The 27,699-nt window shown below is 36.2% G+C and overlaps 1 protein-coding gene across 6 annotated transcripts in view; it reads left to right on the top strand.

Annotated features, from left to right (window-relative positions):
- CFHR5 (complement factor H related 5) overlaps positions 1-27,699 on the top strand; it is a 49,649-nt gene continuing 21,950 nt past the window's right edge. For 3 of the 6 annotated variants that reach the window (XM_082425640.1, XM_082425641.1, XM_082425642.1), the window contains exons 1-9: positions 2-8,586; positions 12,469-12,663; positions 13,552-13,728; positions 18,477-18,659; positions 20,838-21,014; positions 23,805-23,981; positions 25,084-25,266; positions 25,389-25,568; positions 27,163-27,339. In XM_082425640.1, coding sequence (XP_082281766.1) covers positions 8,460-8,586; positions 12,469-12,663; positions 13,552-13,728; positions 18,477-18,659; positions 20,838-21,014; positions 23,805-23,981; positions 25,084-25,266; positions 25,389-25,568; positions 27,163-27,339 — 1,576 coding nt within the window. In that variant the 5' untranslated portion in view covers positions 2-8,459. Of the gene's footprint in view, positions 8,587-12,468; positions 12,664-13,551; positions 13,729-18,476; positions 18,660-20,837; positions 21,015-23,804; positions 23,982-25,083; positions 25,267-25,388; positions 25,569-27,162; positions 27,340-27,699 lie in introns of all 6 variants that reach the window. The other 3 variants (XM_082425643.1, XM_082425645.1, XM_082425644.1) reach the window with 2 other exon arrangements.

The following is a 27,699-nucleotide window of genomic DNA, read 5'->3' as shown; positions in this document are numbered from 1 at the left end:
GGTGTCATTAAAAGATATTTGCATAATGATGACTTATCCCGTTGCTCTCACTTCTCAGGAAACTCCAAGGATTTGGGGAGCTATGAGCCGGGAACTGTGGATAAAAGCCAACTATATATTTCTCATATATTTTGGTCATCTGAATGATCATTTATACATTTTTCCTACAAACTTACACTATCACGCGGTATATACACACACCAAGAGGGAGCCCTAATGTAAACTGTGGACTTTGCGTGATATTGATGTGTTGCCCTAGGTTCATTGATTGTAACAAATGCCCTACGCTGGTGCGGGGTGTTGATAGTGGGAGAAGGATAGTGTTGATAGCGGGGCATAGGGTGCTTGTGGGAGCAAGGGATATATGGAAACTCTGTACTTTCTGCTCAGTTTTGCTGTGAACCTAAAACTGCTTTAAAACATAAAGTTTACTTTTAAAAATGAAGTAATTTGTACAATAAATTGTATGATTACCTTATCCATCCTTCACTGTATTCTTTATTTTAGCGTTAGAAAATCCCAATTTGTATCTGGAGATATGACTTCCTGTTAAGAGATTATGTTTTCTAGCTTCCCTTGAAGCTTGTAGCCCCAGGAATACCTAGTGGTAAGGTCATTGCCTAAGAAGACATCAAATTAAGAAATACTAAATTTTAACAACTAGATACTTATCATATACTATGTTTCAAAACGTTGTATAATTAATATCTGTGATCTTCACAAAAGTGCTTGGATAGTGAGTATATGATTGTAGATATTTTACAGATGGGGAGACGGAAGCCACACAATTCATAATGTATTACTGAAGACGTCACATCTGTCTCATTCTCGTGCCAGGACTCAAATTCATGTTAGTCTGTCTTTAAAGACTGTACCGTTAACAATGCTATACTGCTTCTCAAATGTACAGGATGGTTTATATAGAATTCTGTGTAATATCACACAATATAACAATACATCAAAAGAAGCAAGTCAAAGTATGGTTCTCTCATAATACTTTTTTTAAATTAATTTTTATTGGAATACAGTTGCTTTACAATGTTGTGTTAGTTTCTACTGTACAGCAAAATGAATCAGCTATACGTATACATGTATCCCCTCCCTTTTGGATTTCCTTCCCGTTCAGGTCACCACAGTGTTCTCATTAGTTATCTATTTTATACATAGTATCAATAGTGTATATGTGTCAATCTCAATCTCCCAATTCCTCCCACCCCCTCCTTTCCCCCTTAGTATCCATACATTTGTTCTCTACGTGTGTGTCTCTATTTCTGCTTTGCAAATAGAATCATCCATATACCATTTTTCTAGATTCCACATATATGCGTTAATATACGATATTTGTTTTTCTCTTTCTGACTTGCTTTACTCTGTATGACACTCTCTAGGTTCATAATACATTAAAAGGTGGCACAGTTGTATTACTCTGACAAGGTTAGTTGTCAGGTTTGTGGAGGATATAAAGAAAGGCAAGAAAAGGAGGAAAAAACTAGCTTTGTTTTAACTGTGCAAAACCAAGTTGGTAAAACTGAAAAGTTTCCATTACCACACATGTCTTTTACTTTACTCCCACTGAGGATAAGTCTGTTTGCAATCCTGACTGAAATATGCTATTTGAGTTTGATGATCTTTCTTGTTATGACGTGTGTGTGTTTTCCACACCTCCAAATGATTCTTCGATACCAGCAGGGTGTCCTACAGTTCAATGCAGTTCTAACACTGTCTACCTGGTGGCAAGTGCTGGATTCCACAGGTTACGGGCTCAGGCCCAAAAGACTTCCTTCCTCCCCCCAACTTCAGAAGCCAGTTGAAGGTCCAATTTGTCACCTGTCCTTCTGACCAACTGGCTATACATCAGAGGTTCCCACGACCTTTTCCTTGAGTTCAATTACTTTGCTAAAGTGTCTCAACAGAACGCAAAGAAACATTTGGTTTACTAGATTCCCAGTTTATTACAAAAAGATATAACCCAGGAACAGTCAGATGGAGGAGACGCACAGGGCAAGGTGTGAGGAGGGGCGCAGACTTTCCAGGCCCTCCCAGTGGCCACTCTCCCAGCACCTCCACATTCTCACCAGGCTGGAAGCTCGCAGAACCTGGTCTCTTTAGGTTTTATGGAGGCTTCCTTTCATAGCATGGTTGATTAACTCATTGACCTCTGGCAACTGATTCAACCTCCAGCCACTCTCCCCTTCCCTGAAAGTTGGGAGCGAGGGGGAGGCTAGAACTGAAAACTCCAACCCTCTAATAATACGATTGATTCCCCTGGCAACCAGCCCCCATCCTTAGATGCTTTCCAAGTCACCTCACTAATATAAAAAAGATACCTTTATCACTCTCATCACTTAGGAAATTCTAAGGGTTTTTTCAAGCTCTGTGACAGAAACAGGGACAAAGACCAAATACAGGTACTTCTTGTTGCATGTTTTATATTACATTTCACTTGACTGTGGGTCTCAGATATTGCATTTTTCACACATTGAAGGTTTGTTGCAAGCTTGCATCAAGCAAGTCTATTGGTGCCATTTTTCCAATAGCATTTGCTCACTTTGTGTCGCTGTGTCACATTTTGGTAATTCTCACGATATTTCGAACATTTTCATTACTATTATATTTGTTACGGTGCTCTGTGACCTTTGACGTTACTACTGTAATTGTTTTGGGGCTCCGTGAACCACGTGCTACAGGATAGAGAACTTAATCAATGAATGTGTGTGTGTTCCGGCTGCTCCACCGACCAGCTGCTCCCCTGTCTCTCTTCCTCTCCTTCAGTCTCCCTGTTCCCTGAGACACAACAATATTGAAAATAGGCCAGTAACCCTACAACGGCCTCGAATGTGCAAGTGAAAAGAAGAGTCACAAGTCTCTCACTTTAAGTCAAAAGCTAGAAATAATTAAGCTTAGTGAGGAAGGCATGTTAAAAGCTGAGACAGGCTGAAAGCTAGGCCTCTTGCGTGAAACAGCTAGCCAAGTTGTGAATGCAAAGGAAAAGTTCTGGAAGGAAATTAAAAGTGCTACTTCAGTGAACACATGAATGATAAGAAAGCAAAACAGCCTTATTGCTGATATGGGGGACTTTTTAGTGGTCTGGATAGAAGATCAAACGTTCCCTTAAGCCAGAGCCTGATCCAGAGCAAGGCCCTAACTCTCTTCAAGTCTATCAAGATGAGGAAGCTGCAGAAGAAAAGTGTGAAGCTAGCAGAGGTTGGTTCATGAGGTTTAAGCAAAGAAGCCATCTCCATAACACAAAAGAGCAAGGTGAAGTAGTAAGTGCTGATATAGAAGCTGCAGCAAGTTACCCAGAAGATTTAGCTAAGACATTTAATGAAGGTGGCTGCACTAAACAACAGATTTTCAGTGTAGAGGAAACAGCCTTCTATTGGAAGAAGATGCCATCTAGGACTTTCATAGCTGGAGAGGAGAAGTCAATGCCTGGTTTCAAAACTTCAAAGGACAGGCTGACTCTCTTGTTAGAGGTTAATACAGCAGGTGACTTGAAGTTGAAGCATTATACTTATTTTAAGAAATTGCCACAAACACCGTGACCTTCAAAAACCACCAGCCTGATCAGACTGCAGCCATCAGCATAGAGGCAAGACTCTCCATCACCAAAAAGATTACGACTCACTAAAGGTTCAGATGAAGGTTAGCATTTTTTTTGCAGTAAAGTGTTTTTAATTAAGGCATGTACATTTTTTTTTAGACATCATGCTATCGCAAACTTACTAGACTACAGACTAGTGTAAACATAGCTTTTATATGCACTGGGAAAACCAAAAATCACGTAACTAGTCTTATTGTGATATTTGCTTTTTTGCTGTGGTCTGCAACCAACACACGGTATCTCCGAGGTCTGCCTGTATATACTCCTTACTATTAATCATAATATCACAACTATACAAACATTATTGTAAGGCAATTGGGATTGTAGCATATTGGCAGTACTATCTCAACTGCTATTTTTTGTTTGCTTGAAGACATTTTCTTCTATTTCTCTTTGCAAGAACTTCATTTTTTATACTGGATTTTCTTTTTTTTTTTTTTACCAAGTATTAGTGTTGGATTGTGTTGGATTATTTTTTTATCTGCACCTGTTAAGATTTTTAATCATGAATAATATTCTTTTTCCAGGATTACAACATTGTACTCTGCTAGTTTAGAAGGTTTAGATGATAAGATACAATCCTTTCACCAGGGGAGAAATCAATATTTCCCTTTACTGGAAGTTGAAAGTAACTCTCTGTCATCTTGGGCCTCTCATGTCATTGAACTATCAGGCATAGAAGTGGATTATGGACACAGGCTAGGGATATTGAAGTCAAATGTCAAAGGGTCATTGTCTATTGCTACATAATGTGGACAGGGAAATTATATTTGGATTCAGAAGATTCTCTGAGGTTTCTCCTTTGTACTTCTCTGTGTATAAATAAAGGTTAATAGAAGACAATAGGAACCTACTAAGTGTAAGAGCTCTGTAGATTCTGACCATTTGGAAATGAAGTTTAAGTTATCCCTATCAGGTAAAGGACCTGGACTAGTTTTGATGCTGGCTGAAGAAGAAGGAAACATATAATGAGGTATAGGAAAAAGAATTTATAATATCAACACACTCCAGTGATCACTATTGAAGTGAGAATTGTTGCAGTGTGCTTTCTAGTGTGATATTTATAAATATAGTTGTATATTTTTAACCATTTCTCCTCTTTGCCCTTATGCTTTTTAAAAAGAAATTATTCTATTTTTATGGTACAGAACATCTCTGTGGGATTGTGACTAATTAAATAAGGTAGTAATGTCACCAAACATATATAGGATGACTCTTGGAAGTTTTGACTCCCGTTTATAGAAAGAGAACAAAGGAATCATCATTTTAGATGACATTTAATATTGTTTTGTGGAAACATCATTATTGTTATTGTGGTGGACAATAGTGAACGACACTGATTATTTAATTGGTGTCACCAAGCACCACACCCAACTTCTACACACTACTAGGTACTCTTAGGGGTTAGAGCTTATAAACGATTATATTTCACGCTCTTCTTTTTTTGCTGGTTTTCATTGAATTTTGGCCGTAGAAGTGTTGGAGTGGGAAATCAGAAACAAGGAAGGTTACTCTGCCTGTTGACCATCTGCATTTCCTCTTTGGAAAAATTTCCATTCAGTGCTTTTGTCCATTTTAAATTGGGTTTTTGTTTGTTTTGTTTTTTGATGTTGAGTTATATAAGCTGTTTATATATGTTGGATATTAACCCCTTTTCAGTCATATCATATGCTTAGTGTTTGTAAGGAGTATATTTTCCATACTAATATTTTCTAATCATTATATCTAGGTTAATTATTCAGTGGGTAGGAAAGGGATGCACTAGAAAAGTTTACAGAATCTAGAAAGGCAATTACATAGGTGGGTCGTGATGAACAAGCAGAGAATACATACGGGTGAGTAGCCTTTTATGAAAATCGAATGAAAAATAACAATAACAGTCTTTACAGAATGTATAGAGAAGCTCCACTCATCTAAATATTTTAATTTTAGATTAAGTATCAAGGGTGAATTCTACTGAACACTTAAAAAAGAGTTAGTGCCTTTCCTTCCACAAGTATTCCAAAAATGTGAAGAGGAAGGAACTTTTTTTTTTTTTTTTCAATAAATTTATTTATTTATTTTTGGCTGTGTTGGGTCTTCATTTCTGTGCGAGGGCTTTCTCTAGTTGCGGCAAGCGGGGGCCACTCTTCATCGCGGTGCGCGGGCCTCTCACTATCGCGGCCTCTCTTGTTGCGGAGCACAGGCTCCAGACGAGCAGGCTCAGTCGTTGTGGCTCACGGGCCCAGTTGCTCCGCGGCATGTGGGATCTTCCCAGACCAGGGATCGAACCCTTGTCCCCTGCGTTGGCAGGAGGATTCTTAACCACTGTACCACAAGGGAAGTCCTGAAATATGTTTTAACATAATCCTACTTGATATGTAGACTGTAATTCAGAAACTGTAAAATAGACAGGACTAGCACAGCTCTGCATTAAGACTGCCTGGTCCATAATCTTCTCCTACACTTGATAAAAATCACCTGGGGAAAGTTTCACTTAATTTCTCTTTGTCTCACTTTCTTCATTGGTAACTATGAGATAATTATGCCTACTTTGAAGAAGGAGTTTGGGGGTTTAAAAGAGATAAAAATTGTAAGGGCAAGTCCTAGAACTGCTAATTAAATGTTGGATATTACTATAATTTATTTTATTCAATCCTAAAATTTTCATTAGATGAAATTTTATTAGTCTATGGAAGGAAATGTGAAGATGATTAATTTATTGATTCTATGCTTATTCTTCTTTTAGATGCATATGTAATATCTGAAGATAATATGAACAAAAACAACATACAATTAAAATGGAAACTTGGGAAAAAAGCTTTGTGCAAAGCAGTTATTATTGAACTTGTATGTAATCCAGGATATACTACAAAAACATCAAGACAATCATTCTTAGCAATATGCTAGGAAGAAAGACTGTAATAGCCAGGATGTGAATAAAATAAGCGTGTTTACCCCGGTGTATGGGGTACACTTCCCTATTTCTTTACATGTCTCATCACATTTTTTAAACTTTTTATTTTATATTGGAGCATAGTTGATTAACAATGTTGTGTTAGTTTCAGGTGTACAGCAAAGTGATTCAGTTATACATATACATGTATCTATTCTTTTTCAAATTCTTTGAAAATTCATCATATTTTTTGTTGCTGTTGAAAACTGGATATTTTAGATAACATATGGTAATAAATATGAATTCTGAATCCTCCCCAGTCAAGTGCTTGCTGCAATTGCTAACTTTTGTTTCTTTGCTTCGTGACCAGCCTGGGCTAGTTCTGTGGATTTTGATTCTTCCACAGTGCATAGATTTTGATGGCATTGCTCAGTTTTTTATTTTTCAGTCTGACTTCCTAGGAGTCATTCCTGAGTCAGCATAGCTCAGTAGTCAACCAATAATTGGTCAGAGGTTTTGCTTAAACATATTGACCAAGTAAGCATCCCACCTTTTGTCTCTGGAACTGCGTGGGGTCTGGGAAAATGCTTACAAAATTCAGGGAGTTTACAAGTCTGCTCCATACTTAGCCAAGGGCTAGTGTCTCTCTGGTTTCCCTGATTGAGCAGTCGTGTGCATATCCGTTGACTTCTGACCACTAGAAATAAGGGGCATCTTAGGGGGACCCTTTGGGGCTGTCCCTTTCTCCAAATTGCTCTGTTAAATGTCTGGCTGGGCTGCCATTTTCCTACTTGCCCCAAACAGTATCATCTAGAGATGTTGGCCTTTCCAGATTGTTTCCCACTATCATCTCTGATGTATTCAATGGTGTCATTGGGCGTGGATTTTTCCAAGCTCTGCTATGAAGTCGGTTCCCTCCAGGAGGGGAGTAGAGCTTCCACTCTACTTGGCTTGCCCGCCTGCCCAGGGTAAAACTTCTGAGCCAGAGGGAGAGAGGAGCCAGGGAGCAGCCACTCTTTTTTACTGAATAAACATTTCTCAAGAACATACTCTTTGACCAATTTCCAGAAACTGTGAATGCTGATTTTTTTTGCCCAATTTTATTTCTGCCTTGGGGGAGAGAATATATCAAGCTCCTCTCATAGACATGCTGAAAGTCCTTCTTAAATAAAATGATTTATGGGGCTTCCCTGGTGGCGCAGTGGTTGAGAATCTGCCTGCGAATGCAGAGGACACGGGGTCGAGCCCTGGTCTGGGAAGATCCCACATGCCGCGGAGCAATTGGGCCCGTGAGCCACAACGACTGAGCCTGCGCGTCTGGAGCCTGTGCTCCGCAACAAGAGAGGCCGCGATAGTGAGAGGCCCGCGCACCGCGATGAAGAGTGGCCCCTGCTCGCCGCAACTGGAGAAAGCCCTCGCACAGAAACGAAGACCCAACACAGCCAAAAATAAATATAAAAATAAATTAAAAAAAAAAGATTTATGAAATATAATTTGTTCAAAAATTTCAGGGAGCATTATTTGGCAAAATTATTCTTGACTAGATTTTCAAAATATTTACAAATACGAAACTATTAAGAAGGAACTTAATTCTTCATGCCACTTTAAAAGGAGTGTATAACTGTAAGATTGATGCTGTATTAAAATGAAGTCTGATGACCTACACCTGGCTGTCCCTGAAACAGCTGACTTCCTGGTCAGCAAGTAGACAAGAAGGGGCTTCATCTCTCCCCCTCAGTGGTCCATTTCAGCACGCTTCAAACTCGGAAACTGAGTAAGTGCAACCACAAAGAAGTTGCACAGCTAGTATTGTGCTCAAATATCAAGTGATGAATTCAGAGCATTCATGTGAAAACATTGATCAGACATTATTTAGTTATTTCACACTACCCTGTGTGAACTTTGATGTTTACCAAAAGGATTTCATTACACTGGCTTCCTGGTAGTGCACTGAATTCACAGTCATGCGCATAACTGTAAATGAAAGCAGCCTTCAGACCAACACCATCAGTGGTGGACCATTTTCAATTACACGCGACTGGAATAACTAGCATGTTGGTCTCAATTGTCCTTCTAATCTTATGGATTTCTACTGTGGGGGGACAAGGTAAGCTGAAAACATGAAAATAGCTCTGAATATGTATTTCCTCTCTCAAATGTGTGTGTTGGTTGTGTGTACATATATTTTGAAATGAATACATGGGTGAGAACATTGTGAAGGAAGGATCATCACTTTTATTTTTATGGAAATATTTTCTAATATGCAATTAGAGGAAAATGGAATTAAATAAATGTTCTCTGTTCTTTAAGTTATGAAGTGTAAATAGCCACCAAATACAAAATCTGGAGAGGAATTAAATGCTGAAAAATCTGCATATAATGAAAGTAAAAGAGTGAACTACCAGTGTAATTCTGCATAAATTCTGCAATGCCACTGACCAGGAAAAGTATGCCAAGAAAATTTAGACACCTTCAACGTGTTTGAATTTTCATTTTTGAATTTAAGATTTAAATATTATTAAAACCAAGAATTTCCTATTTCAATCTAATTATCACTTGCTAAAGAAAAATCTCTTATTTATTTATTATTTTTTATTAAAATATAGTTTGATGTACAATAGTATGTCACTTTCAGTTGTGCTACATAGTGATTTAACATTTGCTTACATTATGAAATGGTCACCATGATAAGTCTTAGTAACCATCTGTCCCCAAAGTTATTACAAAATTATCAGTCATATTCTTTATGCTGTACATTACATCCCTGTGGCTTATTTATTTATAACAGGAAGTTTGTACCTCTTAATCCTCTTCACCTATTTAACCGCTCCACCACGTTCTTCCCCTCTGGAAACCACCTGTTTGTTCTATCTGTGAGTCTGTTTTCGTTTCGTCTTGTTTGTTTCTTTGTTTGTCTTGCTTTTTAGATTTTATATGTAAGTGAGGTCACACAGTTTTTGTCTTTCTCTGTCTGACTTATTTCACTTAGCATAATACCCTCCAGATCCAACCATGTTGTCACAAATGGCAAGATTTTCATCTTTTTTTATGGCTGAGTAATATGCCATGATATGTACAAATACCACATCTTTACCCATTCATCTATCTATGGACACAGGTTGCTTCCAAATCCTGGCAATTGTAAATAATGATGCTATGAGTTTTGGGGTGCATGTATCTTTTTGAATTAGTGTCTTATCTCTTTTAATAGAAGTAGAGTATATCCTCATTTTTATATGTAATGGATAAAGAAGATGTGGCACATATATACAATGGAATATTACTCAGCCATAAAAAGAAATGAAATGGAGGTATTTGTAGTGAGGTGGATGGAGTTAGAGTCTGTCATACAGAGTGAAGTAAGTCAGAAAGAGAAAAACAAATACAGTATGCTAACACATATATATATGGAATCTAAGGGGAAAAAAAAAAGTCATGAAGAACCTAGTGGCAAGACGGGAATAAAGACACAGACCTACTAGAGAATGGACTTGAGGATATGGGGAGGGGGAGGAGTGAGATGTGACAAAGTGAGAGAGTGGCATGGACATATATACACTACCAAATGTAAAATAGATAGCTAGTGGGAAGCAGCCGCATAGCACAGGGAGATCAGCTCGGTGCTTTGTGACCACTTAGAGGGGTGGGATAGGGAGGGTGGGAGGGAGGGAGATGCAAGAGGGAAGAGATATGGGAACATATGTATATGTATAACTGATTCACTTTGTTATAAAGCAGAAACTAACACACCATTGTAAAGCAATTATACTCCAATAAAGATGTTTAAAAAAACAAAAAAAACAAAAAAAAAAAAAACTAGTGAGATATCAATAAGTTATTTGCTTTTTCTGAGCTTTTCAACAGAGGTTGAAAATGAAAAAAAAATGTACATCACTTCTCCATTAACACCAAACACTATGTCTCACAATATTTAAAAAATTGTCACATTTTATTTCATGCTGAAATAAAATCCATCATATCCAAATAATTCCAAATAATTGCAAATGAAATCTCTAACAAGGTCTAGGCTATCTGATTAAACTAAAATGGGATTTTAGTCATGTGTTTTACTGTTTGATTTTCAGAAAGCATTTATTTTGCTGCTTTGTTGCTTGCTGATTTTTGCACGTAGTTGAAGTTTTCTTTGGGCAGTGTCTCTTCAGTCCTAACATAATAAAAAATAGGAACTATAAAATTCTTCCCTTAAAAAGTTGCAAAACATTATCTCTACAGACTTGAAACTCATTCTAGTTTGTTTCTACTTTTATCATTGAGTTATAATCACAGGACAAGAGTTAACTAATGGGAAAAAAGGAATTTTTCTCCAATAACAGACATTGCTTTGCCAATTAAAAATACCGACTTCTCTGGTTAGCCTACAGTAAGGTCTAGATCTTCACCACATCCTCACTGAAGAACTGTGTGTATGGGTGTATTTGATTTTTTTTTAACCTGTGTGTCTGGTATATGTTGTTTTAAACACCACTTAGAATGGACAGTAAGAGGGGATTTCTAAATGGGGAAAAAAGCAGAGGAAGATGAGTGTGAAATATAATCATATGTATGATTTTGACAACCCCTAATCCAGAAAAAGCTGCTCAAGCTTCAATCTAGTCTCCTGGAGAACCTTTAGCGAAGCTCTATCCGAAAGTTGTGTAGATGTTAAATGACTTGTATGTTTGTGTTGCACTACTGTTTATATGCCTATTGAGAGACTGGCCAAAGAGCAAAAGCAACACTCTAAAGTAACACTTTTGTATAAGTCGAAAATTCTTCATGCTTTCAGTAATAAAATATTTGTCAAACACTATATGCTTCACATTGCATCAAAAAGCTCAAAAGAATGAAAACTCCATGTCTCTTTACAACTTACAGTGTCCTATGAGGAAAGCAAACCATGTAAACAAATAGATTGCAAGACTGTGTGTGTGTGTGTGTGTGTGTGTATCCATGCGCATCCCATAGGAAATATACTCACAAAGTTTTACCAGAAAGTAGGGACTTGAGAAATTATTTTCTACTTTTGGAGTGGGTAATTGGGTAAAGGAGACCATGAAGAGAAGTTAACATTCAGAGACAGCACCAGTGCTGATATGCACAATGCCTATTTGCTAAATGTTGAAGAATGAGCTTTGAAGCATGGGTAGACTAGGGACAATTGGAGGATAGAAGCAAAGTTATTATGGATAGCAAAGAATATGTAGGTGCTATATAGAAATGCATGGAAATCAAATACCGTAATTTGAGGGGTAGACAAAGAATATCTGTAAAAGAATTATGGGAGGTACTACTCTCAATATGTGAGGAGGGTCTTTTCTCAAAACTATCTAATGTAACATTTTTAAACACTTAGATAAGCAGCGTCAGGTTTCACAGGTGAAATACTTCTGGAATTACTAGTTGCAAATATTGTGCAACATTGAGAATTACCTCCAGATAAGTGGAAAGGGGGAATTTCCCTGGTTAGCTAATTTGTGAGCTGAGTCTCTGTAAGTTTTTTTTTTTTTCTTTTTCCAAATAAGGAGAAAAAAAAAAACTACTTCATCTTCACTGCACCAGGAAAAAACAGACAAGATAGAGACTTCAGGTGGAGACACCTAGGACTATGATTCAGACTAGAGAAAGGACATGAATGGAGATGCCAGCATGCCATGTAGACCAGTGAGGTCTCCTACTGTCCTACTCTGCTTGGTTCTTAACTCGTTGTGTGAAATTTTCTTCTTGAAGATACTACAAAACAGGTTATATTTTACATGACTCCAACATGTACATTTTACATTCATTGACAAGAGCCTCTTCAAATACTCTTGTACTCATAATTAGAGATCTTTCTTTGTTCTTAACTAATTAGTACAGTGGAAGGCATTAAGCTAAAGGAATTTAAGCTGGATGAAAGAAAACAATATCCATAAGATGACTAAAACATGATTTGATGATTCACAAATGTAGATTCATATTTAATACTTCAGTTTTGTTTTATTTTTCCCAGTGAGACATTGTGATTTTCCACAAATAAACCATGGAATTTTATATGAAGAAAAGAAATACAAGCCATTTTTCCCACTTCCTATTGGGAATTTTTTCTATTATTCCTGTGAATATAATTTTATGTCTCCTTCAAAATCCTTTTGGACTCGCATAACATGCACAGAGGGAGGATGGTCACCGACACCAAAGTGTCTCAGTGAGTAAACGCTTAATGTGGATGAATCATTCAGAAGAAGGATGTGGCAGATGGGGTCACGAGGTCTTGACAGACAGTCACAGGGATCAGGGCTAGAGGAGCCAGCAGAGATGAGCGATGAGTCCTTCTCTTATTGAGAAGCCTTTTATGAGAACCAAATGAGGAATAAATATGTGAACTTTCTCGTATTATCTAGAAGTATGCTGCATATTTTAATTTTAAAAACTGATGATTAATATATTTCACTCCTAATATTTATTTCCTAATATTCATTTGGAATCAGCCTGGTCATATTTTTTCTTTAAAAAACAGTCATTGTGCATATACATTCTCTTTTGAAATGGACCATTCTCTTGAATATTGCAAGGATTACATAAGTTTTAGTATCTACGCTTTTACATTTTCCATAAATCACTTCTTTTGCCCTTAAAATTATGTCTGTATTAACCCTTCAATAAATGTGAAGAGCATACTCCGGAGGTAATAAGTGTATTAAAAGAGAAAAACAATGGGGGAGCAGAATAAATGAGCCAACAAAGGAGATAATAATGATTTTTCTGTAAGAAACATTTATGAGAATTAAGAGAAAAATAGATATATTAAGATATTGTTTATACCTAAAAACATTTATAAAAATAAAATATTTTATTATAAAAACCATAGAAAAACAGGATGAAATGTTCATTTCCTTTTGTATATGAAATATATATGAAAAGTATATATTTCATCAATATAGTAGTATAATCTAAATTCTTTTAAAATTTTATTTTCATATTTCAATTTTAGCTTTGAAATTTTTCCATTTAAAAAAAGATTGTAAAATGCAAATGTATTTTACTATTGTTTTACCACTTCCATCTGGTACATTGAACAACTTTTGGTCCCTAGGACTGTGTTTCTTTCCTTTTGTGGAAAACGGTCGTTCTATATCTTCAGGACAAACACACCTGGAAGGCGACACTGTTCAAATTTCCTGTGATAAAGGCTACAGCCTCCCAAATAATCAGAGCATCATTGCATGTGCAGAAGGTGGCTGGTCCTCCCCTCCTGAATGCATACCCACCAGTAAGTAAAATGCTGACTTCTTAGATCCTGGAATATGTCATGATTTTTTAAAAAGAAATAAATCTATTGTCAGGTGTTAAATATAGATTTCACCACTTGCTTTTATCATTACGCATTTGTTTTTTAGTTCCAATTGTCTCTGAATGATTGTACAAATAACAACTTGCCTGCCTACACAAATCAAATGTATGTAATAAAAAGAAATATTAGACAAGAATACAAACACTTGAAGATAGTACTTTATGTTAAAGTAACACCCATTTATTGTTTACAGTACATTAAAATGGTCACGTTAGTTGAAAATAAACAACTACAAAAGTAGAATATTAAAGGGAAAAAATCCAATACCAGTTAAAATGTCTTAAAGCTAAGACAGTTTTTAATAATTAACCTTTTGTGTTAATATTAAATTCACATGCTTGATTCAATAAGCAATCAATTTCTATGCTTTAAAAATTTTGCACTTGTGAGAGTTATTTCTATTTGTCAGTGGCTTAAAATCTGGAAAACAATTCCTTTGGAAACTTTATAATATGATGGCATCTCCCAGATCTGCGTGAACTCTTATAATTATCTTTCTAGCTTCCTGTAATCATTCTTAACTCTATGCCTGCACAGTTTAGTATTCAACCAGAGATTCAAGGAGACATAAAAACGTCTCTAGCTGTTTCTCATCATAACGCCCATTCTTTGTTACTCTGCCCTGTGAATTCTAGCCACCATGGCCTCCAAAACTCTTATCTTGCTCTTCTCAGAAAGACCACAGGACCCTGCCTGGCTTCTCCCTCCCTGGGAGCTGGGACACTCACAGATATGCTTTGGGGTTTGGATTTTGTTTATCCGACTTTTCTTGGCCATCACGGGCCTGCACTGCCTAGTTTCCAGTTTTCCAGAAATATATTTTTTACAGTTTTCTAACTTTTTAACCAGTGGGAGGGGATGCTGATACCAGCTACTACATCGTGCCAGGAAGTGGAGTCTTCTGGTATGCTTTTTAAAAAAAACAATTATGTTATCAAAATTATTCCACATCTTCAATATTTAAAACTTTAGAAAACAGAGTCTTATTAAAGCAGCTTGAATGACAACAGTCTTTCAGTTACCAGTGAGGCCATGGTTTCTTTCAATTACAAAGGGCTTAAACATGACCAATATTTGCCAAAAAAAATAAAAGAATGAATTTATTGACATCGTATCTGAAATGTCCAGTGGTTGAACAGGGTTCATGATGTATAGGCTTCAGTTATGGTACAAATATTTTATTGTCTTCTCCATCTCTAGAACAAGCTCTCTTCTTTTTGTGGGGTGATGGCAACTGCCAGCCCAGCAATTGAATTTCAGAAGCCTGACAACTCCATCTGAGCAGTGGTAACCCACCCAAGCTGGGTCCTGAGTACATTTTGTAAGACTCCATTTGCCTTTGAACAATTCTGTTGTTTTGTGGCACAAAAAGCATCCCAGGTTTAATTCATACTCACCCTGACCCAGAACTGGAATTAGCCACATCTCCATTGAGTCCTAGTTCCTTTTAATGGGTAATAGTACTTAGAAACTAAGTAGCCAAAATTAACCTGCTTCAAAATTTAGTGTATTTTGCATTCAGACAAGAAGCATAGCAACTTATCTTTCAATCTCTCATCTGAAAATTGACGCCTTCTCTTTCTGCCTGTTGCTAAATATTCCACGAATACAAGAGGACATTCTGAGTTTAGCAGAGTAAAAGCAGGAAGTCAAGGGTCTCCCAAGTGGAGGTACCCAGCGGAACACTGTGGATCCAAGGTCGGGTGGTGTATTCAGAACACCGTGGAGGGTCAATGACGTTCCAGGGCAACTAGACTCCAGCACCGGTTCTGAGAAACGTTACCTTTGTGTCCATGAGTAAATGACCACCTATTTGAGCTAAGGTTGCTCATCTGTAAAATGAGAATGTTAAACCAGTAGGTCCCTCCCACTGCTCTCTCATTAACAATGACTAAAACCTGAAAGATTTTTCTTTATTTAAATCTCTAAGCTTTTCCCACCTGTGGTGGAAGCTCATATTTTATACCAACTGTGTTAGATTTATTGACAAATATTTAGTGAGAAATGGCTTTTTTAAAAAGGAGGATTCAAGTGGCAATGGAGGAAATAAAAAAGACTGGATAATGAAATAGTGGAGAGAGATACAGGAAGATGAAAAACCAGTTAAGAGGACTATGAGGAAAGAATAGAGAAAAAGAAATAAATATCTAGAACAAGGGTACTAAACCTTTCCTGAAGTTCGCACACCTTTTGTTCCCCAAAATAGGCTGTGGAAATGCTGACAAAATCATTAATCCTTTCATTAAATTAATCATGATACATGCATTTAAATTTTGTGGCAATAATAACAACATTGTAAATCACATGTATTGGGTTTTCTCTTAATGCCATTGTCTTAGAAAGAAAGCACATCTTTGAAAATCATGTCATTTGTATTTAAGCAGCTTCATGCCATTATTAGAACCTGCAAAAGTGAAGAAAACCATGTCTCACACTAACATTTTCTTAAATATAGCAAATAAATTTTCAAGGAAGTCCTTTCATCATATCAAACTCTTTTAAAATACCACAGATTTTCTTGCAGTAACAAATTATCTTTGGTTTTATTTTCTTAGCATAGTAAGGTCACTACCAGTGCAGGCAGTCAACATGAAGCAATATTAGCTTACCTTCCAAAACAGGTACCTGCATTCAGTTACTCAAGTCATGTAAATGACAGCCCCTGAAGTTATATAAAACAAAATATGTGCAAAACCCATTGCAGCCCTGGTACAATAATCAGGCTATTACATCTATCTATCTGACCATTTATACATATACATATATATATACACATATCTACATATATATGTAGATATAGTGATTTCTCTCTTATGGTAATTTTCATAGGTTCAAACAAACAAAAACTATTTTATGAATTGTTTCTACTTTATGTATCAATGTTACCAACTCGCAAATTCATCTTAAGGACTACATTTGACATTTTCTATACTCTGTCGCATCCTCTTTTTACTATAACTTTTTATATTATTTGATAAAAACAACTTGATGCTTATTTTTATCATCAGATCACAATACTACGTTTGAACAGTATTATTTTGGTCATTTGTTGAGTTATTAAATGTTCATAGACATCTCTAAAGTGTTCTATCAGTTCCCAATTATTTAAAATTAGGAGACCACTGTATCTGCTCTACCTGCTAATTTACCTCTTCTTTATTTATGGATACACAATTGTATGTAACTTAAGAATATGTTTCTGAAAAAATTTTCAAAAATGAACAAAGTCTAAGATTCTGAAGTTTCTGCTATTTTAGTGAAAGTCATATGGGCTTCAGGGATCAAAATGATTTTCAGTATAGCTCCCATATTCTTGCTGAAAAGGTCAGAGGTCATTTGTGATCATGTGTGATGCTATCTTTATAGGCTATAATTAAATTGATAGAGTATTTAAAGGCAAACTTTAAAATGAATTTATCTAATTGTAAAACTCTAAACAATGGTGCTTCACAATTTGTTTGTCATTGTATTGGTTTCCTATGGCTGCTGTAACAGATTGCCACAAACTTGGTGACTTAAAACAACACAAATCTATTTTCTTACAGTTCTGGAGCCCAGAAATCCAAAACCAGTTTCTCTGGGCTAAAGTCAAGGTGTAAGCAGGGCTGGCTTCTCCTGATACCTCTGGGGAAGACTCTGTTTCCGTACTTTTTCCACCTGACAGAGGTCACCTGCTTTCCTTGGTTAACGGCCCCTTCCTCCATCTTCAAAGCCAGTAGTTTAACATCTTCAAATATTTTTCTCCCTGTCCCTCTCTCTCCACCATCACATCATCTTCTGTATGACTTTGACCCCTCCTGCATCCCTCTTACGAGGACCATTGTGATTACATCAGGCCCACCTGGATAACCCAGGAAAACTGCCCCATCTCCAGATCCTCAACTGGATCACAGCTGCAAAATTCTTTTGCCGTTTGTAACATTCACGGGTTCTGGGGATTAGAATGTGGACATCTTTGGGGGCCACTGTTCAGCCTACCACAGTCATTTACAATAAAAACAATGAGCATATGAAATCACAGAATCCTACTCCTTAACAACTAAAGGAATGGAAAGTCTACCTGAGTAAAAACCTGGCCTCAGAGGAGCTATCCACAGCCTCATTTTCCCTGTTCTCATTGTCCTGTCTCAACATATCCCAAACTTCAAGAGACAACTGCTTTACTATTTATTATGTAGTATTTGGTCCCCCAGTTACGAATTCAGTGCCACTTCTGATCTGATACAGGACCTGGTCTGAGACTCGAGTTAGGTGAATTCTGACGACTAAGAAGTCCAAACCAGTGTAAAAACTTAAGCAAGGGGTCCAGTTTATTGCAAATCACCCATAATTCTTTATAGGGAATTATTAAATTACTGAATCAAATTTCTCTTTTGCAAACCAAAACTGTACTGGCAAGAGTTCTTTGCTTGCTTTTTCAAGAGCAACACAGTTATTTATGATTTGCCTTATTCTATGTAAAATATTTTATATAGTTTCCTAGAATATTTTCTTTGAGACTTTATAGCTAGTTTATTTTTAACAGACTAAAAATGTGGACTGCAAGGATAATTCTAAGCTGTAGTTTTCCTGGCATGCGGCTTACTTTTTTCTTTTTATAGTCGTATTCATTGATTTATCATGAAAAATTTTAACAAATACTTATATTTTCCATGGTTTTTTTTCAGAAAAATGTTTAAAAACTGATATTGTAGTTGGCAATGGGTTTTTGTCTGAATCAGAATATGCTTATCCCATAAATAGAGAAACACAATATAAATGTAAACCAGGATATGCAACAGCAGATGGAAAAACGTCAGGGACAGTTCAGTGTTTGCAAGGTGGATGGTCAATTCAACCAATTTGTATTAGTAAGTAATTTTATATTTTCCTATGCATTTTTCTGAACCTGCAACATGAAAGTTTACTTCAGCTATATTTTTTCCTTCTTCAGGGATTAGGTGACACCATATAAAATGATGTCAAACCCTTTTTTAAAAAATGTATTAATAAAGTACATTATACTCCTATGCCAGATTGATTTAACTTCCTTGGTTATGTTTTTCCATCTCTTCAAAGGAGATAATCCTTCTCTTGGGTTTTTTTTGTTTTTCCTAGAAGAAATGCCATTATTTTAAAAATGGAAAGAAAACTAATTAGGTTTACAGAGCTTCAGGCACAGCTTAATTTACTTGAGACTAAGATCTTTATGCACTTACCTTCACCATTTTCAAATTCTCAGTCTCCTGTAGTTGATTTCTTGTTCCTTTTAATACAAGTTGTGAGTCTAGGGAATAAGCTGCATCCGTGGTGCAGCGTTCAAAGGACACTAACACTAAGCTCTTTTCAATCCATAATCTGATGCTGCAGAGAAGGAACAGGTCTAGAAATTCTTATAATTTGTGAATATTTGAGACGTATGGGTGGGTGGCAGGCTCTTGTTTCTGGGAAACTTACACCCAATGGATTTCTGATTTTTATAGTTTTTCTTAGGGGAAAAAAAAAGTGCTAAATCTGTACTCTTTAATCAAGTTAAGAGGCATGGAAAAAATCTTAAATTTGGTAGGACTTGAAGTTATACAGGGATATTTTATTCTCTTTCTTAATGCAGACATCCTAAAATTGATGTCGTAAGTGTATTATTATCTAAGTTTTACTCAGTCATATTTTCAGAAACTTCAACTTCTACTTCTACTATATCTTCTTCTACTTCTTATCCTTTCTTTTAATTTCTGTTCTTTTCATAGATTCTTAGTAAAGAAGAGGTATAAAATCTTTTCTTATAATATCCTCAGTTTATGGAGTTCTAAAAGCCAAGTGTGTATTCTTTACTTTTACTAAAATTAGGAAGAATAATCTATCACAAACTACACTACTACAGAAGAGAAAATTCTTTCTATTAGTATATGTACTTATGTATCTGAATACAACTCTTTCGGATACTTACTGTATTATTGTTTAACTGTAACTGAAAATCTATCTGAACACATAAACACAGAAACTGTTATTACGGAGTCTGGAAAAAAATTTTTTTCTGTTGCTTCCCCCATCTATAGACAGGCTTCAAAGTGAAAATAGCACAGTCCAAAAATGCTATTTATGTCATTGTGAAGAGTTAGGTGATTCTGAGGCTCATTGAGGACAAAGACATGACCTCGGGGTGGCAGTTGCACACCGTGAGCTTTATTTGGGTGCCATGGGGATAGGGGGATGCCAGGAAAGTCCCTCAGAGCAGGAGAACTTTCCAGAGACAGCAGTGCGTGGCTGCACCCAGAGGGGAAAGAAAACAAGGGAGCTCCTGGGGCAGAGGGGCTCAGAAAGGAAGATTCACACACATCTGAGGGGTACTCCCAGCACAGCGGGGCGGCTCGGGACAGAGAGTTTGTGGGGCTGTAGCAGCCTGGCGTCTTTTAAGGCCACAGGTGTCTGTTTTAGGAGATGTTCATAACTTCCAGAGGAGAGTTCTCTTTCCCTTTCTCTACTGAGAGGAGAATAGATCAATATGCCAGCTACCCTATAAGAGCTCAAGTCTAATAATGTTGAGGTTCCTCTCCTACGGTGCAAAGCCATTGCATGGGCAGGATAACATCAGGCTGCCTTTGCATCTGGTTCATCGGGGCCTGATGGATTAGGGACACGGGCTCTGAGAACTTGCACTATGGCTGTCGGTAGGCAGTAAACTACATAGTATCTTATCCAGAGAACTAATGTTTCCTGTCACGATGTGTGTGTGTGTGTGTGTGTGTGTGTAGGTACGTATATATGCTGCCTGCTATTTAGTGCATTACTGTTAGAATATATACTATAGATAGATAGATAGAACTACATATATATATGTATATTGTACCAAAGACTTGGTGTATTTTATCCAAGAATGGATAGATAAGGAAAATGTAACTAAAATTAATTTTTATTAAATTATTAGTAATGATGTTTTCTATAAGGTCATTTATTTATTAAGACATAATGATGGTTAAATGTTATTGTTAGCTGGTTGTGTGCTTGGGGTTAACAGTAGAAATAAAATTCTGATTTTTTATTTGCCTCAGAGTCCTGTGATAGGCCGGTATTCGTGAATGCCAGAAGCAAAGGTAAGGACACGTGGTTTAAGCTCAACGACAGGCTGGACTACGAATGCCACGACGGCTATGAGGACCGGGATGGACGCACCACGGGCTCCACAGTGTGTGGTGAAGACGGCTGGTCCCATTTGCCCAGATGCCATGGTAAGTACTTGTTTATCTAGAAAATAAAAACAATTCCTAATGGGTTTCTTTTTGGTAGGCTTTCTAGAAAGATGTTTCCTAAGTAGCAATCGTCAAAATTCAAGGTATGTCCACATAGCTTTAAGAAGCCAAAGTAAAATACGATATAATAACAGATCTTTGCAAAGCACTTAGCCCGCTCAGAATAAGGTTGCTTGCATGCCATACACAAACGGATTATCTTAGAGTTTTGGAGGTCCGTGTCCTGAAATCAAGGTGTCATGTAAATAAGTTCATTTGTATCTTTTTTTTTTTAGATTCCGCATATAAGCGATATCACACGATATTTCTCTTTCTCTGTCTGACTTACTTCACTCAGTATGACAATCTCTAGGTCCATCCACGTTGCTACAAATGGCATTATTTCATTCTTCTTAATGGCTGAGTAGTATTCCATTGTACGTATGTACCACATATTCTTTATCCATTCTTCTGTTGATGGACATTTAGGTTGCTTCCTTGTCTTGGGTATTGTAAACAGTGCTGCAATGAACATTGGGTGCACGTATCCTTTTGGACCATGTTTTTCTCCAGATATATGCCCAGGAGTGGGATTACAGAATTATATGGTAGCTCTAGTTTTAGTTTCTTAAGGAAACTCAGAAACAGACTCACAGACTTAGAGAACAAACTTATGGTTACTAGCGGGGAAGGGTGGGGGGAAGGGATAGTTAGGGAGTTTGGGATTAACATGTACACACTGCTATATTTAAAATGGATAACCAACAAGGACCTACTGTAGAGCACAGGGAACTCTGCTTAATATTCTGTAACAACCTAATTGGGAAAAGAATTTGAAAAAGGATAGATACATGTATATGTAGAACTGAATCACTTTACTGTACACCTGAAACTAGCCAACATTGTTAATCAACTATACTTCAATATAAAATAAAAAGTTAAAAAAAAAAAGAATGCTTGCTCTGGTAAGGTGTATGCATTTACGTAAAATGTGTCAGGTCAAGGTTCCTTCTGGAAAGAATCTGTCTCCTTGCCTTTTACCACTTCTCCAAGCTATTTGCATTTTTTGGCTCATGGCTGCTTCCTCAAATCACTTCAACCTCTGGTTCTGTTGTCACATTTTCTACTTTGATTCTGACCCTCCTCTCTCTTATAAAGACCCTTGTGATTACGTTGGACCCACCACTGCACAGGTAATTCAGAATAATCTCTCTTTCTCAAGGTCTTTACCTTAATTACATCTGCAAAGTTTGTTTTCCATGTAAGGTAACACATTTGCAAGTTTCAGAGACTAGGACATGAACATCTTTGGGGGCCATTATTCCGTCTACAGCATCATATAATAACTTTACGTGAATAAACAAGCTGGAAAATTCTGTATCATCCAAGATCAAGTATTTTCAATGGAACTTTTTTCCCAATTGGATAAGAAAAATAATGTAAACAATCAGTAAAGAATTGTTGTGCAAAATATTGGAATAAAATACAGATACAAGGATGCAAATTTTATAGAAGCTGAGTGAGTTGCATTCCAGAGGGATATGCATAAATAAACTGTTATTAAACCATTACATTGCCAATAACGATACATAAAACTGGGTAGTTTAGATAATATTTCTGAGATTATTTAATTAGAAAATATCTCATTGCACTTTTTTGATGTGTGCCTGATCTATTGAGAGTGTTTATTTTGTCTTGATTGTCATTTATATTTTCACATGTGAATTTCAATATATTCTTTTATAAATGAATCTTTAATAACAGAAGGTCAAATGAGAAAGATACACACGTATATTCATGTATACATCCATTTCTAATTGAATCAGAAGGTATCCATAATGTTTTAGTTTTTACAAACATACTAGGTTGACCTGAAATAAATGGACTGTCAGTTATGTCTCCAGCAATGAGTTTATTTGGGATCAGCAGAGAATTGCAGCTTGGGGTCTGCAACCATGAAGAGCCACGTGCAAGTCCCTGCATGGCAAGGGAAGGAGACCTCTGCTCCAGAGCAGAAAAGGAAGTCAGGAGGACTATGTAAACAATGGCTTTTCATTGGCTGAGTTCTTGCAGGAAAGAAGAGTCTTTCTTCTTCCTGTTGGGCTCTGTTATGATCACAGGGTGTGAGAGCTCCCCCTTCTGGTCTCCTGACTTTATTGAATTGAGGTTTCTGTTAATTTGTTACAAGTGATACAGTTGGATATAACGGAAAGATTCAGAAATCTAGAGACAACTGAGCCACGTGTTTTTGATATTTAGTTCCTTGTTTATAAAATTAAGAATTGCTTTTTAATGCTCCCTCCTACTTAAAATTTCTATGTCTTATTCAAGCATTCCAGTTATCTACTTTCTAAACATAACTATCATTTTTAATGAGAAAATGTAATTAAATACGTTGTGCTTTAATTTTTATTACTGGAAAGAAGGCTTTTCATGTGCTTTGAGTGTGAAAATTATTCCTATTCTATTTTATAAACAAATTATAGAAGTTATTAACTTTTTATTGTTAACTAAACAAAGTGAATAATTTATTTTATAAGTAACTTCTCAGAACTTGTCTATTACAATCCTGAAGAGATTGTCATACAAATTTTACCTTGCTACTCAATTTCCTAATTTTTCTGAGGGGTCTTACACATATTTGTTGGATGCAAATATTTTTTTAAAGGCAAGAGTATATGCTGCTCTGTATATGAAGCCCCCTGAATCTTATTTTTATATAGCAGATGTTAAATTCATTTTTGCGATGATTATTTCACATATATTCATTTACTTTAATTTTATCTTTAGAAATAGAATGTCATCTTCCATTTTTGGAAGCAAATGTAGATGCTCATCCAAAACAAGAAAAATACAAAGTTGGAGACGTGTTGAAATTCTCCTGCAGACAAAGACTTAGAAGAGTTGGGCCGGATTCAGTTCAATGTTACCAATTTGGGTGGTCACCTAATTTTCCAACATGCAAAGGTCAATATTTATTTTAGAATTGATGAAACAAGAATTAGATTTTTATATTAAATCTATGTATTTTATTGACTCATATCTGTAATTGACAAACTGCAAAAAATGTCAAAGGTGGTATTTTAACTGAGAAGGAGGAGGGGTGATAGGCCATAGTAATTGAGTTGCATAGATTATTTAATTTTTTTTTTTATCAAGAGGTAATTCTACCTCTGAGTTTTGAAATATATAATGGGATTTTATAGATCAAAATATAGTGGCTGGGATTAAGAAGTGCTAAGGTGTTTTCCCCTTAATCTCGTTAAAAATATATACTTTAAAAAATATTGCGTGGGCCTTGATATATTTCTATTAAATAATTAAGGAAATAATCAAATCATTGTAAATATGTGTTATTCAATTTAAAACAATGATAATTTGTAACTTGTTTCAGTTGACATTATTTGATCAAATTGTTGTAGGTGTTTATAGATATTACTTAATAAAAACTATAATTGTATGTGTATATCATACCACACATTTGATATTTATTAACTTTTGTATAATATACAGATTATTGACCTACTTTAAAATCTTTAAGCGTGCAACTTAATAGCCTGGCTATGTAATAAATAACCTGCAAAATATTGTGGTTAGGGGAAAACCAGGATATTTGGATTTAGAAAGAATATAAGATTGTACTAAAAAATTATTGCTAGTTTGAAGAAATGTAATAAGATGTTTTATGAATGTAGGTAAATGTCCTTATTTCTTAGATAGATATTCCAAAGAATTTAGAAGTAAAATCTCACTGTTTATCATTTATTTTAAATTACTTCACAAAAAAGCAAATTGGGAAAAATGTAATATTTATATACCTAGATGATCAATATATGTGTTTATTATGCATTTTTCTTCGTTAATTTGTTCAAAATTATTCATACTAAAATGTCAAAATTTGAGAAAAATAATAGTCAATGAACTATATACACAGTAAAAACAAACCTGAAAAAAATAGGAATGTAGTATAAATGTAATTTAGTTCCAGATCAACCAAAATAGTAACTCCACATTTTGCCATATTTATAAGACCATTTAAGCATTATTTACACAGTTTATTTTATTATAGGGCAAGTACAGTCATGTGGTCAACCTCCTCAACTCCCCAATGGGAAAATCAAGGGCATAAAACAAGAAAAGTATGAACACGGTGAAATGGTGGAATATGATTGCAATCCTAATTTTCTAATGAAGGGACCTAAGAAAATACAATGTATGGATGGAGAATGGACAACTTTGCCCACCTGTGTTGGTAAATAGATATTTATGTTTAAACAGAAGAGTTACTTTTACTTTGTACTTATATATAAATACATATGTAAAAAGATTTAAAATATTTTAAAGCTAAACATATCTTTTATCATGTTTTCTTAGAACCAGGGAAAACATGTGAATTTATACCTGAACTTGAGAATGGCTTTGGCCAGCCCTCTGTCCCTCCCTATCGACATGGAGTTTCAGTGGTGTTGAATTGCAGAAATACATATACAGTGATTGGAAATAATACAATTACTTGTATTGGTGGAATGTGGACTGAGCTTCCTAAGTGTGTTGGTGAGAATGCATTTCTCAATTTTATATGTGATTGTTTATAACTTTTTAAATCAATAAATATATTTATAGCAGCACATGCTGGTGCCCACCAGGTATTAAATTGTTAGGATGTAAGACACTTGTTGTTTGCTCCTTATTACTTAATAAACTGAATGGTTAAGGATTTCCTTTGATCTACAGATACTGTGCAAGATTACTGAGACACTAAGGGCTCTGTGAATCAAGAACATTTGGACCTCTGCTTTTTTTTTTTTTTTTTGGCCATGCCAGGTGGGATCTTAGTTCCCCAACCAGGGACCGAACCCATGCCCCCTGCACTGGGAGCACGGGTCCAGTGGTTAAGACTCCGTGCTCCCAATACAGGGGGCTTGTTTATACGTTTCCTCCACAGAAGTCATAAGATTTATTCCAGGTTTTTCTATCAGTCTATCTGCCTTGTGCTCTGCTCTTTCCCCTTGTGTTCCAGCAGTCCTTGGACTTCCAGCCATAATGCGTAAGTATTTGCCAGTTTTTTCCTGATAAGGTCAGATACTGGCCTCTTTTGTCCCATTTCCAGCAACCCCAATATATTAAAGCCTTTCATTTTGAGCTTTAAAAACTAGCAAGACTCTCTGCTGCTGTTCTTCTTCCAGATTCTAAAGTAGGCAACCCAGAGCCACTCCTTTTCCCCATCTCCTAGACTTTTGGATCATCAACTGACCTACTTCTGGGGATGAAAAGCTTAGCTGTTGTACCCCTTTGAGCCTGGCAGACACCTGGTCACTGGCAGTCTGTGATGACTCACTGGGAGGAAATGTCTCCCACCCCCAGGAAGGCGTAAGCTGTTCATGGTCACCGATCGTAGAAGGGGGATGCAGACATCCAATCACCAGCGTCACATGCTGTACATTTAAAGTAGGAATTGCTGGAGAAAAACCACTTATCAGCAGAGAAGTAGCAGAACCCTCCATGTCTCATTATCCCATCCTTTGACACACTGAGGGGAAGGTTCCATAACAATCTATATATTTGTGGACAAAAGGGGAGAGATGTAACAATAAAAACCACCTCAACAAGCAGGAGCCTATTGGAAATGCATGTTTGGAGGGTGGATAGTGTTATCAGGGAAATTCTCCCTGGAGCATGGGACTGTGGGTCTTTGCTAAGCTTCTGAAATGTGGGAGTGATTGAACCTCAAAGAACATCCAGATTTATCTCTCCTTATTAATACTATACTCCCACAGACATACTTGTGCATCACCTCTTTTTATTATTTAAATGCTTTGAAAATATTTGAATGTAACTCCAAAAGGACTGTCCTTCAGTCAAAACCCTGGACCTGAGGAATCCATCTTGCACTCTCATTTCTCAAAAGACTTTCTGACATATTATTTTGTCATTCAAAGACCGGATACAGTTTTTTGCTTTCTTTTTCATTTTTTTGACAGCACAGCCTACCTCATGTAATGAAATGAAGAATAATTTTGTAGGATATTGCTTAAACGCATCAAGCATAATTTAATGATACCATAAGTATTTCAGATATTTTATTGAGGTGATTGCTTAGTTTCTGTTTAATAGTCTTATCTTGTATGGATATTTTCCTTTTTGATAGCAACAAACCAACTTAAGAGGTGTGAAAAACCAAGGCTTTATGCAAGAGGACTGTTAAGTTCATATAGGCATGAATTTAATCATAATGCCAAAATAAATTACAAATGTACTGGGAAGGATACATACGTACAAACAGTCTGCATCAACGGGAAATGGGACCCTGAACCAGACTGCATAGGTAAGATTTGTTTGAAAGATTTTGTAGATTCTTTGCTTCTTCACCAGAAAAATTCTCTTGAAATTGACATGCTTTTAAATTAAATTATTTACTGTGACATATAATTTTAAAATTGAAGATAAGTTATAAACCACTCATAACACTGTTTCCAGACAAACATTATCCTTTAAGAACCCTGGATTTCTGGTCAAGATGATGTAGTAATGCCATTTTTACCCTATTACAGTCTCTCTAAGCCATTAAAAAAAAAAAAAAACCTGTAAAAATAGAGCAAAAAGTCAATCTTCAATGACATTAGGAAACAACTAAAACCCAAATTACACACTGTGATGGATAATTGACATATATTGTGAATTCTGG

The sequence above is a fragment of the Balaenoptera physalus genome (assembly GCF_965194825.1).
Source record: "Balaenoptera physalus genome assembly, chromosome: 1".
Classification (NCBI taxonomy): Eukaryota; Metazoa; Chordata; class Mammalia; order Artiodactyla; family Balaenopteridae; genus Balaenoptera; species Balaenoptera physalus.
Note: the sequence above shows the minus strand (reverse complement) of the source record. Positions and strands in the feature narration are given on the sequence as shown.